We start from the raw sequence: 19,303 nt of genomic DNA on the forward strand, positions 1-19,303 counted from the left end.
TTTGAGTCTTAAGGAATGTCACAAGTTGTTTAAATGAACTTTGAAAACAGCATCCCCTTACTAGCTCACCCTGTTACTTATAGAACTGGTCTTGCGAAAGGACCTGTCATGGCCTCGACCACAACACTATTAAGAATACACCATTTTTCTGCAACCTTTTTTCCATCTATGAGTTCACATTGTTGTACTTCCACATCCTGCATTAGGTCTCGTACTTTGCTGAGGGCACCGTGAAGCTCATGTCCGATATAATCAGCACGACGAACTTTGACCTCACAGAGTTGTATCCCAACACCAGTTACACCATTGAGGTTGTAGCAGTGAGTGGGGTGGGCAACTCGGAACGCGTCAGCGAACCAGCGTCTTACACCCAGTCAACCTGTAAGCAAATACATGCCAATTAATACTTAGCAAAATGCTTACAAAGCAGGACAGACTGCAAGCCAAGAAATACAACCTTACGCTGTCTAACAAAACATGAGTGCAAGTTTGGATTTCCATTGTGTCTTCACTTGTATAGCCCAGTCACTTCTTTTGTTTCCGATGTCCTTTCAGCGTCGGTACCAACCGGCCAGCTGTTGGTGCGAAGACTGACCTCAACATCTGCAGACTTAGTCTGGGCCGCTGTCGGCTCCTCAGAATATACGGCATCCATAACAGGCTCTAATCTAGAGGTACTAATCACGCTGAACTTTCACCTCTCTCTTCCTTCCTTCAACAGACGTCTTGAAATTAGAAATCATGTTCATGTTCATTTCCTGTACCGGGCATGGATTGAGAAAAAAAAACTGTCATGATTCCTCCTGGGGGGAAAGGTGTAATCACATTTGTGTAAACCCTCCTGAATGCTAGCCGTATTTGAAGTACTTGGAAGCAGCTTGAAATTACACACAGCTCTATGGGAAGCACCTGCAGCCTCTATCATATACCTTTGTGTCATTACAAGCCGCAGCCAAGAAAAGCAGATCTGACCTTTATTTTAAGAAAACGTTCACACCAGGGAAGTGCTCTGGTTTTCTAACCTTGGTTAAGTTCAGGCGTAATGAACCTTAATACTATCTTCTCTCCGTTTGCCAGATATTTGGGGCTGGGGCTGTGGAACCGGTCAACTATGAATTCACAAACCTGCAACCGTCCCGGATCTATGAAGTTCTGATTAACGCCATCAGCCCATTTGTAATGTTCAGCGAAGACATTCGCACAAGTAAGAGTTCAATTCAGCCGGAGTGGTTGCATGGCTGGTGGTGTTTGACTCATTTGGCATTACTCCTTTTTGTCTTCATTCGCTCGCTGAGTAGGAGCGCCGGCCATAGGTAGTACAGATATAACGTCAGGCATGCTGGAGTTTGCTAGCATTTCTTGAAGAGCACCGGCTGAAGCGAGATTTGTTCTCAAGATAATGTGCACTGGTCATGATGGATTGTTGCAATATACACAAATTGTTACTCCCCCTAGTTATCAGTTTCCCTGAGTAGTTACAAGACACCGTTGTCGTTGAGGCCATCACAAAACTGGTCGCTAGACCAGTCACGAGTAATGGGGTTACCAATGAAAAAGGAATGCTTTTGTTGCAGCTCATTTTGAATAGCTTGCGACTTGTATCCAGAGTGGAGGTCTTGTGTTGTTCTTGTGATGCTCTGTTAAGTTCTGGTAATAGTCTTAGGGGGTCTTGACCAGAGCATTGATGCCACCGCGGTGCTCATGGTGGATGATGTCACAAGCATGAACAGCTTGTGATCTTTGATCACCTAAGGTTCAAATGCAAAACAATGTCTTACCTATCATGGGAATGCCAAAGCAAGAAATGCCTGGTTATAGGTGTTGATAGAAGCCTAAATATTTCTGCCTTGTCCTAATAATTGGCAATTTGGGGCTGTGTTGTAGATCCTGACTCACCAGGGGTCATCACGGTGAGTGAAGTCACCCCAACGTCCTTCAGGATCACGTGGCAGCCTGCCAGCGGTCTTCTGAATGGATACAACATTGAGGTCTTTGGCCCGGGCAACCCAACGTTCCCGCAGATGGTCGGTCCCAACACCACCTCCGTTGACTTCTCACTGCTGATGCCTCTATCCGAGTACCGTGTGGTGGTCAAGTCTAGGCTGGACTCTAGGAACACCGGTGTCGGTTTCTTCCCCACCCAGTTTGGGGATACAGCTTCTGAGAGAGTTGTAGAAACAGGTAAGCAGAATCCTAAACCTCACTGCTTATGTATTGAATTCCTTTGTGTTGAGAAAAAACTGTCGAACGAAAAAGTCTCAAGTCAAAACTCAACATTTGAACATTTGGTCTCACTTAGTTTAATATGGGAAGGCAGAAAAAGTCCTTGCTAAAATAGTTTTAGTTTTGTTTATGTCCTGATGCTTAGCACAAACCTGGCAGGTGAGCTGAATCAAAACGATTTTTGTCTGTAAAGTACATTAACTTGACAAAACTATCTGGGCAAAATCACTGCCCTGTTTTCTCAGATGCGAAACAGGCTCTGAATATGTACAGTATTAGTTGCTCAGGCATTCCTGAAAAAAACCAGTCACCATTGCTTCCAAATGTTCCAGACATAATGCGATGATTTATTTTTGATCTCTTCGTCCACAGCTGATATTGGATTAAGCGAGATCTTTGTCAGCAGCTACACCACCAGCGAGATCACGGTGGTCTGGCGAGAGAACCTGGCCGCCGACAACAACATCTACCAGATCTACATCTACAGGACAGGGGCCGGACGGGATGTTCTACAGGCACAGGCGGTGAACCCCAACCAGCTCTTTATCACCAGACGTTTCCAGGGGTTGACCCCCGGTGAACTGTACACCGTTGAGGTGGTGGTCACTTCCTCACTGACCCTAGCAACCTCCCAGCGCACCCGTAAGTCCTCTTCAGATTCTTGTATCTACAACGAAAACTTCCATTTTTATTTATCTCTGCATTCCTTACTTTATCAAGGAAGTTACAATCACGACCTGATCACCATTTCTGTAATATCTAAGAAGGTGTGCGCTTCTTGTGGATCCATTAACCTCAAATGCTGATGATGACAGTTTCACGACTATGCAGTGCAGCAATACTATTAATGCACCTTGTTTAATGGTCTCTCAATCGGCAGGAATAGTCAGGTTGGTTCAGTTGTTTTCACCGAGGAAACAGCCTTGTTAGAGTTTGAGAACAGAAGTGGCCGGTCTGTCAGTTGAACTCTTTTTGCACCTTTCTGCCATCCTGTGGGCAGTTAGACAGGAAAGCATCTGTGATTGACAAGTATTGGATTCACCAAGAATTCAGTTGGAGAGAGGAGATCCAAAACCTCAGCAATGAAAAAAAAATGCAGGTGGATTTACTTGGACTGTACTTGATTGTGCAAATCAATAACAGCGCCCTCGGCAAGCAGTGCATTGATGGGATGATACCTTCCCACATTGTTTTGCTCACAGGTGCAGCCCAGCCAGGGATACCTTTCAGATTGTCCAGTTCTTCGACCACCCTGGAGGTCGGCTGGCAACCGTCCAACGGAGTGGTGAACTTCTACCTCCTGGACTACCAGCCGGAGGACGGTAGCTCCAGCAACCCGATTACCGTGATGGCCAGCCAGACCCCACGCTTCATCCTGCGCAAGCTGCTCCCCGGCTCCATGTACACCGTGTCCGTTCGGGCAGTGGCTGGGGAAGGAATAGATCGGACCACCAGTGTCCCCCGCTCAGGCACCATGTCCACAAGTAACTTGGCACTTCTTCTTCCCCTTATTTTGTTTTTTAATCCAGCATTTTCTATTTATTGATTTCCAAATATGGCGTGAAATTTCCCAGGGTACTAAGGAAGAAAAAAAAGTTGAAGGTCATTTCTTTTAATACAACTAACTTGCTCTAGGTTGGAGGAGAAAAAACTTGGGCCTTGGGTATTTTGGAGGTCATTCTTGAAACCCACAATTCTGCAAACTATGTCACCATCTTGGAGACAAATGACCAATGGGATTGTGTCAATCGCCTCTCTGCAACATGTAAAGGAATCTCTCCCTTGTATAACATGAACGGAAAAACAACATGGTAAAGACGGCTGTGCTGCTAGTTGAGGATATCTGCGGCACTATCGCTGGTAAATTCAGCGTTCCAGTTGACTTGCTCTTGTATTTTTGTGTGTGTGGTCATAAAGCACAGTACATATACTTGACCACTGACAGTTGCACTATGCACAACAGTTGCCTGGCACTACATCCTCCTGCAAGGAGGTTGGATACCAGTTCGCACTTACTGACCGGTTCTTTGTGTAATCCGGGTATATTATTGAAAATAAGATCACTTTTGATTTTTTTATCAGCTAACTTCAAGCGTTTCATTTAGAAAGAAATCATGCACCGTTCATATTTTTTTCAAAATAGTAAAAATCCTGCCTCAGGAAAACATTGTTTGACTATTTTCATTTTTGCATCTTTGCTAAAATTGTATAATTTGGAGTTAGTGGTTCATAGTCTTACTTATGAAAAAAAATGTTGGCCTTATCTGTGCTGTCTTCGTCAGTTTTGGGCTGCTCTTCCTGTATTCCCTGTTTTTAGTTTGAGAAAGTAACAAAGGAAATTAGAGTTTCTCTTTACAAAATGAATTACAAGGTAAATCTATGAAAGCCCTCAGCATCTTTTGTCTGACTTAGTTCGTCTTTGTTTAGGATGAGACATCAAAAGTGATACATCGTAACAGGGCTCAGTTTGTTTTTATCATATGCAAAAAGGTACAAAAAGTTTTCTTCACATACTGTGTGTCTTGAATAGTTTGTTCCTCTTTCTGGTAAGCTTAGTGTGAAAATCTACCTAACAGCTTACACTACCTTGCAGATATACCAAGATGGGCCTTGGTTTTTGATCTTTGACAATATTTCCTTTTGACTTGAAGCAAGCATTTAGATTATTTCAACTTGTCAAGTTTAGTTAATTGTGATTTGTGTTAAATATTACAGATGCTGCCGCTGCAGCTGAGGTCATTTTCCGGGAAATCACGGCCACCACTGTGGAGTTTACCTGGGGGGAAGTCACTGGAGCCTTCCAAAATTATGTTTATCAACTTGCACCTTCGTCTGGAACCAACGTCGGTGTGGTTGCACCAGATGCAGTGCGCATTGGTAGCTTCAGCAGCCTGCGGCCTGGAAGTCTTTACAATGTCACCGTCACAGCCGGCGCTCTGTCCAGTACAAACACCTTCCGCACCCGTAAGTATGTCTAGACTTGCCAATCCTACGTTCTGTTGACGCGGCTGCTTTTACTCAAAAGTGTTATTTTGAGCTAATCAGTGAAATTTGTTGACTTAAGACATACTTAAGATGGCATCTTTCTGCGGATGCTAGACAAGTAAGGTCTTGTCACTTACTGACTCCCACGTGCTTTAAATCTGTATACCTTAGGAAGCCACGGTGTACCAGGAATGATCAGCTTTTGCTTCAGACTGCGTTCCAGCTAATTGCTGTGGCCAGTAAACTAACATAGGTTTCTATGGCAGTCATCAGCTTGTGGCTAGGAGCATTTCCCATATTGTGTTTGATTGCTAGCCATAGCCAAATGAACAGGATAAGGCTGGCCTCCAGTGCCTCCACATAATCTCATCAGAGAAAACTCAACTGATGCTTTCACCAATCTTTGCTGTGTCTCCTTTGTGCTAAAGCAGCAATCAGAGTGCAAAGTCAACATTATTTAGTGGAAAATTTTTAAACCGTTTTTTCTTTAGTGCCAGCTTCACCTGTTGGACTGTTTGCCGTCAGTTCTACCACAACCTCCATCTCAATTAGCTGGAATGAGCCCTCTGTGGTCTCAGACTTTGATTCCTACATTATCACCTACAACATCGGCGATGGGCCTGTCCTCAATGAAATCTTTGTCACAAGAAGTGTGGACAACTATCAACTAGAGGACCTGTTCCCGGCCACTTCATACAACATTAAAGTGGCCACAAGCTCCGGAACCGGTCTACTGAGAACAGTTAGTGAACCGGATACCTTGACAGCCAACACCAGTAAGTACGGTTGAATAACCTGCCATTTTGTCAGACTTGCTTAGCATCCACTTATTGTGTATCATTCTTTTGTTGATGTCTTTCAGTTGGCCGTGATTTATGCTGGAGTAGTTTACAGCGAATTACCAAACATCGTTTTTCCCAGATTAAACTAAGAGTAGAAGAAATTTCAGCTAGACTGTTAGCCTAGGATGTAAAAATCTAGTTCCAGATATACTGCTGGTCCTGCGACCATCTGTACAGGACTTTGTAGCAATGGGTCATAGCATCTATTTATCTCTCCTTACAGCTTCCCCAAATCCAGGAGTTCTTGTCATCCTGTCTGTGGACAGAACCTCTATCCGAGCTTCCTGGGGTGCGGCAGACAACGTACCAGGCTTCACTGGCTACTCCGTCTCCATCGATTCACCCAGCGCCACTAGGGTCATTAACAACATTCAGCGACTAGTGGTCTTCTCAAACCTTGTGGCTGGGGAACTCTATAACATCAGCGTGGTTGTGCTGACTAACACAGGCATTATGACATCAATGGTGCAGAGGACAGGTACGTAGCACAAATGTGCAGATGTTGTCAGGAAACTTTGAGATTACTATACAAGTGTGCTAGTCAGTGTCATAGACATTGCTAGCTGCTCATATGTCTTGCATTGGGTGTACCTTTTTTTTTGCTAAGCTTCTCCAAACTTGTACGCTTAAGATCAGTCACAAGGGTAAAATGTTTGTTATGTTTGAGTAAAGAGTATTTTCTTGTGAGTGGTTTTTGCTTGTTTGGATTTATATTACGTACAAAGTTCACAAGTGTTTAATGATGATGTTTTCATGATCTGTTTTAGTTCCCAATCCACCGTTGTCTGTCTCTGCTGTGTCATCGGATGCCGTATCAGTCACCCTCCTGTGGACCGCGGCGACCGGTATCTTCAGCGGTTACCGGGTGTCTTACAAGAGGATGGGCTCCTTGGTACCCATCACAGCTGGCTCCACTCCCAAGATGGTCACACAGTTGAAGGTGACTGGTCTCCTACCATCCACAACCTATGATTTTGATGTGGTCACAGTGTCAGGAACTGGGGACTTGCAAGAAATCAGTGCACCTGTTAATGTCACTGCATCAACTGGTGAGGAACAAACATGTTAGTTAGTCCTTGACTGAACAGCCATTACCTCTTTTAAGATATTCCAGTGCAAAGTGCATAACAACTTTTTTTGCAAATGATAAGTATTTTTTGGTCCATTCTATCAGCAACGGTGAATGTTGGGACAATCCTAGTCCGATCCCTGACTTCGACCAGTGTCTCCCTTGTGTGGGGTCGGATTACTGGCACGGCTCCGGACTATCAACTGAGCCTTTTCCTTAGAAGTAGTGGTGCCCTGGTCAACTCTCTTCAGAACCTGGCGATTGAAGAGGCCATGTTTGGCTCCCTGTCACCGGCCACGATATACCGTGTGGACCTGGTCTACTCAGGCACTCAACAACCTACATCCAGTCTTCATATTCGAACAAGTAGGTTGCTGCTGTCAGTAAACTTGTCATAAAGCACACACATGACAATAGCATGGATGAGAAACTTTCCAGCTCCAAGCATCTTAACCTTAACTGTGTGGTTTAGTCTGGCAAGTGAAACAGTGAAGTCAATGTCACCGTCAGTGTCAATGTCAGGTATCTTCTCTTTTCACTCGTTGACTCATGTGACCCGACTTACATCTGCCATTGTCATTGGCTGTAAGGAAGCCTGCAAAGCTTTGGCAAATGACAAAAAAATGCAGGGCCAGTCGGTGCTGCTGGATTGGCACGATAATAAAAGCTGTAGATGACACAAGTGGTGACCGTTATGCTTTGTGGTGAAGAATTTGGAGGCTGGAAAGTAAGCCTAAAGACGTGGCCTGCAACATATGATGTACTGCTGTTAACCATAATGCAGTGGTGGCCTGTCTTGGGGAAACCCTATTGCCATGGGGTGCTTTGACATCTTTGATCAGACCGTTTAGCTGTACTGTTATCATTGACATCACACATGTAGAGGATTTTGATGTATTTAAATTCGTTTCTTACGATTATCAAACATTTAAGTTGTGAATAGAACAGTGCCTTGTTCCATGTGTATTGATTCACACTACCCTGCTGTCTTATCCAGACCCAGCCAACCCCTCAGGAATAAGTCCCATCGCTGTGACAACCACATCCATCGAAGTCTCCTGGAATGCCCCGGGAGGCTCTAGTGACTTCAGCTTCTACGAGGTATACATCACCAACGAGCAAGGGGAAGAGTCACTGGCTGGCCGCATCAACCGAGACGAGGATCGACGCTACCGCTTTGAGATGCTGAAACCAGACTTGGACTATGAGATTGAAGTGGTGGCCGTCCTGCAGTCCAGTGCAGACCCCGTGTTTGGGCAACAGCGGAATGACGACAGAGTCGCAAGAACCTTCCACACTAGTTAGTAGCCATTTTTCTTTTAAAGAACTAATAGTTCTAGACTGATATAAAGCCAAGAGGGCTTGTCCATCTCATCCATTGCAAGCACAAGAACTGGCATAATTTGATAGCATTGTTGAGCTTGTGATCTCTGGAAAGATGCAGGCAAGATGTACATATCCACCAATGATGTTGCTCAGTCAGCTATACTTCTTTATCATCCCCGCTCATTGGGCCCAGAAGCATTCTTGAAATCATCTAATCTCCCTGGAGAGTACACAACTTGGTTCAATTTATCACAGTTACCCACTCTTCCCTCACGCGTACCCATTTATACTCCTGGATGAAGAAAGGCGAGTGGGGGTCGAGTGAGTCACCCCAGGTCACAGGGTATATCCCATCGCTGGACATAAAGCCCTTTCCCTGTGATTTTAAAGTCAACCCACAAGGTCGGAAGTCAGAACATCTGACAGATTGTAGCGTCATTCAGTCATTATAACTTTAAATAAGACAGGACCACTTACATATTTCATAATTAATTGCCTTTTCTCCAGACCCTGTTCCGAGTGGGCAGATCATTATTCAGAATGTGAACACCACTTCCATGGACATTCTGTGGGCCGAGGTTCCGAATGACGGTGTTAGCGGTTATTTCGTCTTTCTCTGGCCAGCTAGTGAATCCAGACCAATATTCACCGACATCTTCATCCCTCGAAACACCGCACAGTCCACCGCCTCCTACCTGGCCACTGGTCTTGTCCCCGGCAGACTGTACGATATCCGTATCGAGATCACGCCTGGCAATATCGTCGACCCAAGCGTTCTTACCGGGCAGCAGCGCACACGTAAGTTCAACAAGCACTGTGACCAAATTTATGGAATGCTTTGACAGTAAGGCCGAGTGAATTAAACAGGAAATAAACACTTGATGAGTGAAAGTCATCATGAAAAGAAACTCAGCCCTCTCCACAGGAAAGTTTTTTGAGAGAGTTGTGCCCTTTTGGAAAATGGTAAAATAGGACAATAAACTCATGGTTGTAAAAAAATCGGATGATTTCCTTCTGCACCCTATTCATAGGGTGCACAGTGTGCATAATATGAATCACGTAATCAAAGATTCTAGTTGTGGCAGTTTTCTGCCATTTGATTGTTTTGACCAATCTTGTCATTTGGCAGGGCCGAGTCCCCCGGAATCTCTCACCCGGGTTACTGGCACCTCCACCTCCCTGGAAGTGACCTGGAACCGTGGCTCTGGTCCCGGAGACGTGGACCTCTTCCTGGTATCGTACTTCCCCGACAACGGGATCACCCTCTCACCCCTGGTGGTGAGAGTGGGCAGCCCCCTGCAGGTCAAGTTTGAAAACTTGTTGCCAGCCAGTGACTACTTGGTGACCGTGGAGGCAGTGTCCGGTGGTGCAGGACAACAGTGAGAGAAGTACTGACTTGTCTGCAACTTTCACCACAGGTAAGCAGCTGCGTTGACCCTCGCAGAGGACGAGGCGGTGTATTGGCTTAGTGCACATGATGATCTTCTTGTGCTGACATCACTGATGTAAGACCAACGAGGTGCATGTCAATTGCATCAATGATTGTTAACAGCGTATTCAGTCTTTATTTAAACAGGGTAAATAGCTATCAAATTTCTCCTTAGTGGCCCTGGGGAGAAGACAAATGAAGAAATGGACAGTTTTAGAGGTGAGAGGAAAATCTGGACCAATATTCCAGGGAAAACCCACAGGATCACTTACAAACTCAGAGCCCAATCCAAAGGTTGGCCTTGGTGGTATTCAAACCCAGGTTGCAGAGGTGGAAGACGAGGAAAGTCCCAGTTTGTGAATCTGCCTATAGTTTGACAACTTGTTGGCAGCTGCTTACCGGTATACACTCATAGTGTAGTCTCCTTTTGAATGAGCCCCTAGTCAAACTGTTTTGTAAAATTCTGCCATCACTCATATTTTACCATTGTGTCCATCTTTTTTGACTATTTCAAATGCCCAGTTAAATTTGGGGGGCCATTTGTTTCTTTCGCGGATCCCTTAGTGAGCATACAGAACATGCTGTTTTTTCTTGACCACCCGCCCAGGAAGAGTAAAAAATGATGATGGGCTGCTTCATCGTCTTTCACAATTTGAGTAAAGTATATATGGCTGTTAACCCCTCCCAAAATGATAAAAAAAAGAAAGTGATAATCTGTGTGACTGGGTGTGTGAAAGTTCTACTCCACCACATCTTTATTTCTACCCTTATCCCACTCACAGCCAGTGCCAACCCTGCTGAAGTCATCATCCGGGGTGTTCAGGAGAACAGCATTGAGTTTACCTGGGGGGAGGTGATGGGCGACTACACCGAATACACCTTACAGATCAGCGAGGATGCTGCCTCGCAGGTCGCCAACCCAGGCCGACCTGCGATACGAACCTTCAGTGGCCTCATTCCCGGCAAGGAATACACCATCCTGGTCTCCACCAATAACAACAATTTGCCCACTGGGAGCAAGGTTGTCAGGACAAGTGAGTTATGGTGGATTAAAAAAATGATTTCAGAGAAAGTTAAAGGTAGTGGCTACCAAGTGAGTTTGAAGAAAAGGATTCTTTCCTTTTAAATTTTGTTTTTATCTGTGTTAAATATTGAAATCGGTCCTTAGTCATTCAAAAATTCAACACACGGTTGATGAATTTGGACTTTGAAGTTGTTCAACATGACTTTATTTCGGGATCCACTTCCCAATTTCAGACCAAAGAGTATTCTATTGGATATATAGATAGATTTAACGTCAAACAGATGATTTTAACACCACGTTATATTTGAAAATGTAGTTTTTTCTTGAGTACGGACAACTGTGTTTAGTTTTTGTACAGATTGGGTGCTGTATAACTTGACCAACTTCCTGATTTTTTATTACATTATTGTTGCAATGGTGACATCAAACCCCTGTTATTTCTGTTGGTAATTTGTTGATTTGAATTTTTCCTCTCTTTGTCGTCGTCAATATCAGAACCAACGCGTCCAGCCTCCATCCACTCTGTCAACCCTCAACTGACCTCCATTGAGTTCTCCTTCACTCGACCTCCTGATTACCAGAATCAATCGGTCGTCTTCGATCTCTACAAGCTGACTATTACTGAGATGGGCGGGCTCCCCTCAGACCCAGTCTTCCTGCCCTCCGACACAACTATGTATACTTTCCGCAACCTCCTGCCGGACAGGATGTATACGCTGTCAGTTGCAGTCGTGTCAGGCACTGGTGATATCTCTCAGACGAGCGACTCCCGCACCCAAGGAGCCAGCACAGGTAGGAAGGATTGTTGCATTTTGCAAGGCATAACTGACTAAGATGTTTTCTCTGTAGTTCCTGGTACTTACTGAAGCTGTCATTTCCCACACAACCTTGTATTATTGCCAGCAGTACCTTAACCATTCAGACGTGGCTGTTAAAGTCAGTGTATGAAGCAGGCTTTTTTTTTTCATGGCTGTGGATATCTGCAAGTGATGAAGTCTCGTGTGTCCTTGGAGTGCCAATTTCTCTGCTAGACATTGAACTGATTAATAGGAGGGAACAGTGCAATGCGGATCCATACTAATGGATATTTGAGAAAAAAACTTCTCCATTATGACTAGAGTTAGTTGAAATGATCTATAAATTATTTCTTAATACAGTACAAAAGATTGCTCAAACGTCTTGTCGAATGAAACAAGATATGCAGAAGTGTGATTTTAGCCCCGGGAAAAAACAAAACAAACTTGTAACAAATGAAGTGGTTGAAAATACAGAATTTACACCAATCAATATGTTGTCGATTTCTGTGGATAGTGTCACCCGCAGCCGGTCAGATAGTGTGTCTGGAGGTGACCAGAACGTCCATCCTGATCACTTGGGGAGATGGTAGCACCCTTTCAGGTTTCATTGGCTATGCTGCCTCCATCTATCCCACCGGTACCCTGCCTGACATGATTGACGGTATTGCACGCACTGCCCGGTTCAGCGGCCTGGTACCTGGCCAACAGTACGACATCACAGTGCGCATTGATGCAACCCAAGACGTCGAGATGACCAAATGTCAACGGACAAGTAAGTATTGTCCAGAAACTAAGTTTTCTTGTTTTAAATCAGCCCTCTCAGTAAAACCCTTGAGTAGAATGTATAATAAAGCACGAGGCTCCTAGTTTGCAACATGTCAGAGATGCTTCAAAGTAAAATAAGCCAGCGTTTGCATGTGACCTGTTTTTGCAAAATGAAGGCATGAAGCGTGTTTCAGTGTTAGAGAGAAATATCCACAAAGTCCATCTTGAATTTTGTGTGTGATCTTCATGTGTACTTTTTTTGGTGAAAACCAGCCATTCCTGAAGCATATGGAGCAAGATTTTTACATGACCGCTTCAGTTCACGTGACAATTTCCACTTGTTTTTTTTCTCAAAGCCTGTTTATTGTTAAATTTGTGAAGAAACAAAAGTTTTAAACACTTGCAAAGGCAGAAGTTTTCCACAAGAGAAGTCTCACATAAAGTAAAATGAACATTTGTAACATGAAAACTTGCGTGAGAATTGACATGTTTCTGTGTCTCATTCCCATGGAAATGATCACATCTACTACGGCTGTGTGATTTTAATGAAGCATTCCTAATTCCCTTTCTTTCTTTTCGTACATTCATTTCCTTTCAGTTCCCAACCCTCCAGGCGACATATTCATTTCGTCTGTCTCCACACCCACGTCAATTCGACTGTTCTACCCTCTACCGACTGACGTCTTTGGTGCCTTCAATGTTTATTACACCGAGGTAGGTCGACAGATTCGCCAACTGGGGGCGACAGTCAACCAAAACTCGGCAGTGGCCACTCTGAATGGCTTGCAGCCGAGCACACAGTACCTGCTTGAAGTGGAGACCGTGTCTGGTTCCAAGGACTGTCAGTCAACCAGTGAACCATCATCCATCCAGTACACCACCGGTACGTCTTTGTAATGACAGAGATATTCAGATCTGTCGATGTAAGCCTATCTGGCTTCATAGAAAAAAGCTGTCTTTGCGAAAAGTTGAGGCACAGAATTGAAAAAAAAAAAGGGGATTTGTTTAGGAAACTTACTAACTGGGATATAACGCTGTGTTATGCTTATTAGCTGTGTGATGCTGAGGCAAACGCATCAAAGTATAAGAAAAATGTGGAGCCAGCACCTGCTGCTGGACCAGTGTTGTAAGGAAAACTACGTGGGACTGACGTGACTATTATGCCGTTAACAAATTTACAATAGTTTTTGCATGAAAGTAAGCCTCACTGTGTAGTTTACAATGTGGGACGAATGGTAGGTTAGAAACACCAAGCACTTGCACAGGGCGATGGTGGTTAATCTTGGAATCCATGCGGTACTCTGCTGCCTTCTGATTGGATCCTGTTCTCAAGATCTTGATGTCGTTCATTCCACAGGTGCAGCCCAGACAGGAGTGCTGTACTTCATGGAAGTGACCTCCACGACACTCCGAGTGCTCTGGGTCAGTGACTCCGACATGACTGTCCTCAATATTGCCAGCGACGACCCTCCCTTCCAGCGGCAGGTATTTGTCGGCAGCGCCACCACGCACCTGATTGAGAACTTGACACCCACGACCGTCTACACCATCACAGTGACTGGGAATAGTGGAAGCTTCAACGGATCAGCCAAAACTAGTAAGCCTCCCAAACCATGACCATTTTAGAGCCTGTCAATCATGTTTACTGCTTTCCTGTCGAATCACCTCCATTTTACACAATAAGATAATTCATGTTCAGCCTGACTTGCTCCAAATTGTCTAACCCTTTGGTAACAGTTTTCATTAAACTTGTAGCAAAACAGTCATTTTAAGCTTCTAAACATTTAGCAAACACTTATAAGTCCCACACAGAAGCTGAAAGTTAGCAAAATCTTTGCAGGTTGATGTTTTGAAAATGTCCATCACAGCAAACAGTTTATAATGTATATTTGGTTAACTGCACAGACATTTAGAGATCATTGAAAAATTGAACTTCCGTAGATCAAATACTTTTGTTACGTAATATTTTGGAGATTAAACAGTTTGAAGGTACAGTTATTTGTATTTGTGCATTATGTCCCGATAAGGCAACAAAATTTCTCAAAATCTGAAGCAGGAGAGAAGAACAATATTCCAGGATATCAATTTTCGATCAAATGTTGCTGAGTCATGTTTTGAACTGCACCTGAATTCGGTCCCTGGGACTCATTCTCACGTTTAGTCGAATGCAGCCATAAGTGACACAGTGAACCAACGAATGTAACATGTCGTATAAGCAGTTGCAATTGCAATTTTCCAAAAATGCTTCTTCAGATACATTCTTTGAAATGGCCTTCTTCCATTGTCTTCTTCAAAGTGACAGCTTACCAGAAAGAAGCATTTTATGGGGAGTTTAGTCCCGTAACCATCTTTAAACCAAGTATGCATTTCAGCAGTAATTTTGTTATTCACTTTTTGGATGACTGCAAATGATGGACTATGCTCTTAACCGACATATCTGTGTAAACATGGGTTCGGATTATATTTAAGGACAATGTCGTCAGTGATTTAATGAATTGACATAAAGTGATACTTGCTTGGGCACCTTGTGTGGATAATGTAACAGTTCCACATAATAGAGTGGAACGCTGCTATAACAAACACGACGGGGTCCACGCTAAATGTTTGGTACCGCGGTCGTTCAGTATAGAGAAATTAACTGCCGAATGTTTCGTTGCCATGTCGAATAGCGCCCTTTCTTGTTTAACTGAAGTGCACCCTCTTGTGATATTATGATTCGCTGTTTTCGTGATGTTTTGCCATTGAATTCATGTTTGAGGTTTCTAAAAGTTTCTGTCAATTACTGTTGTTTTTTATTAAATCTTGAGTTATGAAATTGATATTTAGTTTATCCTAAAAGTTGTGAAGCTACTTCTCAGGATTGATCTCTGATGCACGCTGTGGCAAATCTCGGTTGATTTGCAACTGCCTAATGTTCGGTAGGTTTTGTGCACAAAATATTGGGAGCCAACGACGATGTTCGGCACAGTCGAATGTTCAGTATAGCGGTGTTCCACTGTATTCCCTTCCACAAACTGCACAGCAGTGGCTACATGTGTACTCAGATTATTTTTGTGTTCAGAAACGGTAAATGTTCTTCATTTCCCAAGTTAGAAGGGTCTTCATTATTAAACTTTATGATATTCCACAAGTACACAGATGGAGTGAACTGGTGTCAAACCCATGGAAACATTTTTTTCTGAATTGCATATCCACAACCGCATCGGATGCTAGTTCGTGCAAACCAAAATCATTCAGTCATTGTGTAAAGTGTGTGTATGCATACTTTAGGTATGCAACTTTTCCTCGGATCAGCTGATCTCCTCGTTTTCTGCTTCACACTGGTCCCATTAGGAATTGAAAAACACTGTACAAAATGTCGGAAATATTGGGAGTTGCTTCATTTTTTGTTTTGTCAAAGTTGCTTGCCTGATATTTTCATGGTAGTTTGTGAAACCAAAAATACTAAGTACAGAGCGTTCACTAAGATGGGGGACGATGCGCGTGTAAATCAATGTACAGTTTGTATCATTCATGTAGAAATGTGTCTTACCCTCCATCACAGATCCACCAGATCCAGGGGCTATTACCATGCTTACCCCAGGCCCAACAACAATTGCCCTCGTCTGGGCTCCCGCAGTCGGTGGTGACCTCAACTTCTACCGAGTTCGGTACTACGATCCAACAGGTAGAGAGTTTGTAGCCAGCCCCTTACTGGACTACACAGAAACTGAGTAAGTGGATTTGATCAGATCTGTGGGTGCATCTTCAGATTAGTACATTTGTTGCCTGGTTTGAATTGTTCCCCTTGCGCTAAATTTGCTCCCTTAGTACTCCTGTTCTATTCCATTGCAAACATCTTTTTAGCTTGGAATTCTTGAAGTTTGTTGGTTTTTTTCTGACTTTGCATGCTGTAAATACAAGTTGGGAAAAAAGAATTTCACACTTACATGAATTAGTTTAACACTGGTTGCTTTTGTTCTTCACTGACATATATTTATGACCTCTCTATGCTCAATGTTTTCTGAAGGCTTGTGAAAACATTCACAAGTTCACTCGGGTCGGACGTGAACCCACAACCTCCATATTGCCAGGCAGACTCCTTTCCACTTAACAACCGCGCGTGCCGGGGTTGCCCGTTGAAAATTTCACATTATTGTCTCTGCATAGAACTGTTTCATTCAGTGTAAATTAGGCCCCCTAGAGTTGAAAATACAAACATTTTCAATCAAGTGTGGGCACTCAGAGCAGTGGCCATGTTTGCATTTCTTTGTTGTTGAACTGTGCACAGAAACACATTTGTTGCAAATTTAAATGTGATTTAGTTTTACCTGTGAAATGTTGGCATGGATCGGTTTGCACCCGCCACCTTGTGGCATAGCTTTTGCTTTGAGTATAACTGGCACCCTCTTCCGTTACTGGCACCCTCTTCCGTTCCTGCACAAATGCTCCGCTGAATTCCTTCACGCAACCCCCGAGGGTCACACACAAGATTGAATGAGTCAAGCATTTTCAATTACACAACTAGAGACTTTCCCGATGTTATTTCATTGAAACAAGTTCTTCCCTTTTCAAATTGACCACAGGTTCACCATTGACGGCCTGTTCCCTGACACCTGTTACGTGGTCAGCATCCAAGCTCTAGCGCACAATCTTGCCGGAGACGGTTTCTGTGCAAGTGACAACCCGTGCATCCGAACGACCCAAACAAGTAAGCAGAATACATCATCTGTCTATCCCGTTGTTCCAGTTAACACTTTTCACAATGGCTGTGTGTCTTTACTGATTTGACAAAATAGGGAGTGAACAGCTCTGGTGGAAAGTTTGCATGCACTTGGGCTGAAAGTATTTTTTTCTTATGGTTTGTAAGACTGTACCTATTTCGGCAACCATTCTTCTGTAGCTCACCAGTGCCACTATTATGAACCTTAAAATAAAGTGTTATGGTACAGTTTATTAAGGAGTGGTTGTCACAAATAGATAGCCATTGAGTGCATGTGAATGTACACTTCCGACTGCTTGCTCACTTGCTTAAAATCAAGTTGATGTATTTTGCTGTACAAAACTCAAACTTTTCCTGTATGACAGTAAAAATTGAAACCAAAAATGTGACTCAGTACATCGAATTCGGGAATCAGTCGCAAATTGACTTATTGAGGTATGTACATGGTCAGAAAGAGAATTTCATAAGCTTTCATATGGTACACATTACAAGTGTGTTGATGGTAACCTTTTATCCAAAATATACAGAAACCGCCATATTGATTTTTTCAACATTTACCTGCATCCCCACTTTACTCAGCCATTACGTAGAACGGCCTCAGCGACTTATTCCTGTTTACAATGTACCGGGTCACAAATGGAGAACTTAGTAGCATCTTTTTTGATGGTCATATGACCGAACAGTTCCTGGCTGAAGTGTTTTTAATTTGCAAAGGAAAATTTGCCTCCCAGAGTGCCGAAAGCTAACTGCATCTCCCTTACCCTACTTATTCTTGAGTATTTATTTGCTTCACCTGATAAATATGAAATATGAAACTAACGCTACTTTGAAAACATGGAGATATCAAACCATAAACCTCTGGCTTATGAGTGTATGTGCTTTATAGTCCAGCCCTGTGACCTCACTGTTTCAACTTGCTTAATCGTTGGCGTATTGTTCTATTTCTCCAACAGCTTCTGTGCCGGACAACCAGGTCATTATTCAAGACTACACGATAACTGCCATCGCCATCATCTGGAAGCACATCACAGGCAACAACTTTTACCTTCTCTATGTGTACCTGGATGGCGAAGCCAGACCTACCACAGCAACTCAGATTGTGCCTATTGCTAGCATCACACGGGAAGATCTCTTCTACTTCACATTTGAGGGCCTGATGCCGGGCCGGTTGTACAACGTTGACGTCGGCTACGGGTCAGACTTCCTCAGTACTCAGCGACGAACAAGTAAGTCGAATTGAACAATGAACACCTGCTGTATTAAAACCTGAACGGGAAACTTGTATCAACTTCAGCCAACAAAATTTTCGTAGTTGTTTGTGAACCCGGGAAGTGCAGTTCCCACCAAAGGAGCTAGGAAAATTGCGCCCTCTCTTGGTCCTGCTGGGGTAGATGACACAAACATGAAACTTTCCTGTCAAATGTATGATGAGTTGCAATTTCCAATTGAAAGGCAAGTATGCAGTGGTGCCCACCTCCCAGCCTAAACTCTCTGACCAGTCTGTGACAGGAATTCCCTGAATCATCCAAAATCCTCCTCTGCGCAGGAAACATTATAGCATTCTTTGTGCTCAAGCTTTAAGTGAAGCAATGGAGGTTGGAATCTACCTTCCTCAACCCAACAAAATCCCCAAACCTTCCCATGGTTTTGGGATCTGAGGTTCACGGTTCAGCGAACTAAACTAAAGATTAATTAATCTTTACTTTCATATTATCTTAGTTCCATTACCAGCAAGTGGACTCAGGCTGTTGGCGCCACCCACATCTACTACCCTACGACTAACCTGGGATGAACCCACAGGCGGGGAGTTCGCCTACTACGAGATCTTCTACCTGCCCAACGACGGCACCCCAGCATCACCATTCCTGATTGGTCGCATGGACGCGCGGGATGTCACCGTCTCCAACCTGCTGCCCGAGACAGCCTATGCCTTCAGGGTCGTTACTCTGACTGAGACGCCACTAAGGACAGCAAGTGCAAGAGAGAGGGCGACATTCTCAACCAGTGAGTCTGATAGCTCTGTATCTAAAAGGTCCAGGCATTGATGCCTTCTTAGGTTCCTGTTTTGTGTAACATTATACCCTTCTTCAATGTAAAGCGTATTGAAAAGTGCACTTTATTTGAAAACATAACATTTTTCA

General features: G+C 43.7%; 1 protein-coding gene across 1 annotated transcript in view; it reads left to right on the forward strand.

Moving 5' to 3' along the window:
* Positions 1-19,303, forward strand: part of LOC110986122 (uncharacterized) — a 132,065-nt gene that overhangs the window by 11,825 nt on the left and 100,937 nt on the right. Inside the window, exons 13-35 of the mRNA XM_087133985.1 lie at positions 207-381; positions 556-674; positions 1,078-1,204; positions 1,885-2,181; positions 2,596-2,865; positions 3,426-3,707; positions 4,939-5,187; positions 5,700-5,984; positions 6,274-6,528; positions 6,818-7,099; positions 7,225-7,485; positions 8,117-8,419; positions 8,953-9,243; positions 9,575-9,811; positions 10,657-10,908; positions 11,394-11,690; positions 12,210-12,467; positions 13,059-13,343; positions 13,818-14,057; positions 16,005-16,173; positions 17,026-17,150; positions 18,116-18,388; positions 18,882-19,166. Of these exons, the coding sequence (XP_086990111.1) occupies positions 207-381; positions 556-674; positions 1,078-1,204; positions 1,885-2,181; positions 2,596-2,865; positions 3,426-3,707; positions 4,939-5,187; positions 5,700-5,984; positions 6,274-6,528; positions 6,818-7,099; positions 7,225-7,485; positions 8,117-8,419; positions 8,953-9,243; positions 9,575-9,811; positions 10,657-10,908; positions 11,394-11,690; positions 12,210-12,467; positions 13,059-13,343; positions 13,818-14,057; positions 16,005-16,173; positions 17,026-17,150; positions 18,116-18,388; positions 18,882-19,166 (5,617 nt within the window). The remainder of the gene's footprint in view (positions 1-206; positions 382-555; positions 675-1,077; positions 1,205-1,884; positions 2,182-2,595; positions 2,866-3,425; positions 3,708-4,938; positions 5,188-5,699; positions 5,985-6,273; positions 6,529-6,817; positions 7,100-7,224; positions 7,486-8,116; positions 8,420-8,952; positions 9,244-9,574; positions 9,812-10,656; positions 10,909-11,393; positions 11,691-12,209; positions 12,468-13,058; positions 13,344-13,817; positions 14,058-16,004; positions 16,174-17,025; positions 17,151-18,115; positions 18,389-18,881; positions 19,167-19,303) is intronic.

The sequence above is a fragment of the Acanthaster planci genome, linkage group LG03 (assembly GCF_054643075.1).
Source record: "Acanthaster planci isolate LZ-2023a linkage group LG03, COTS_SCS, whole genome shotgun sequence".
In the NCBI taxonomy this organism is placed as follows: domain Eukaryota; kingdom Metazoa; phylum Echinodermata; class Asteroidea; order Valvatida; family Acanthasteridae; genus Acanthaster; species Acanthaster planci.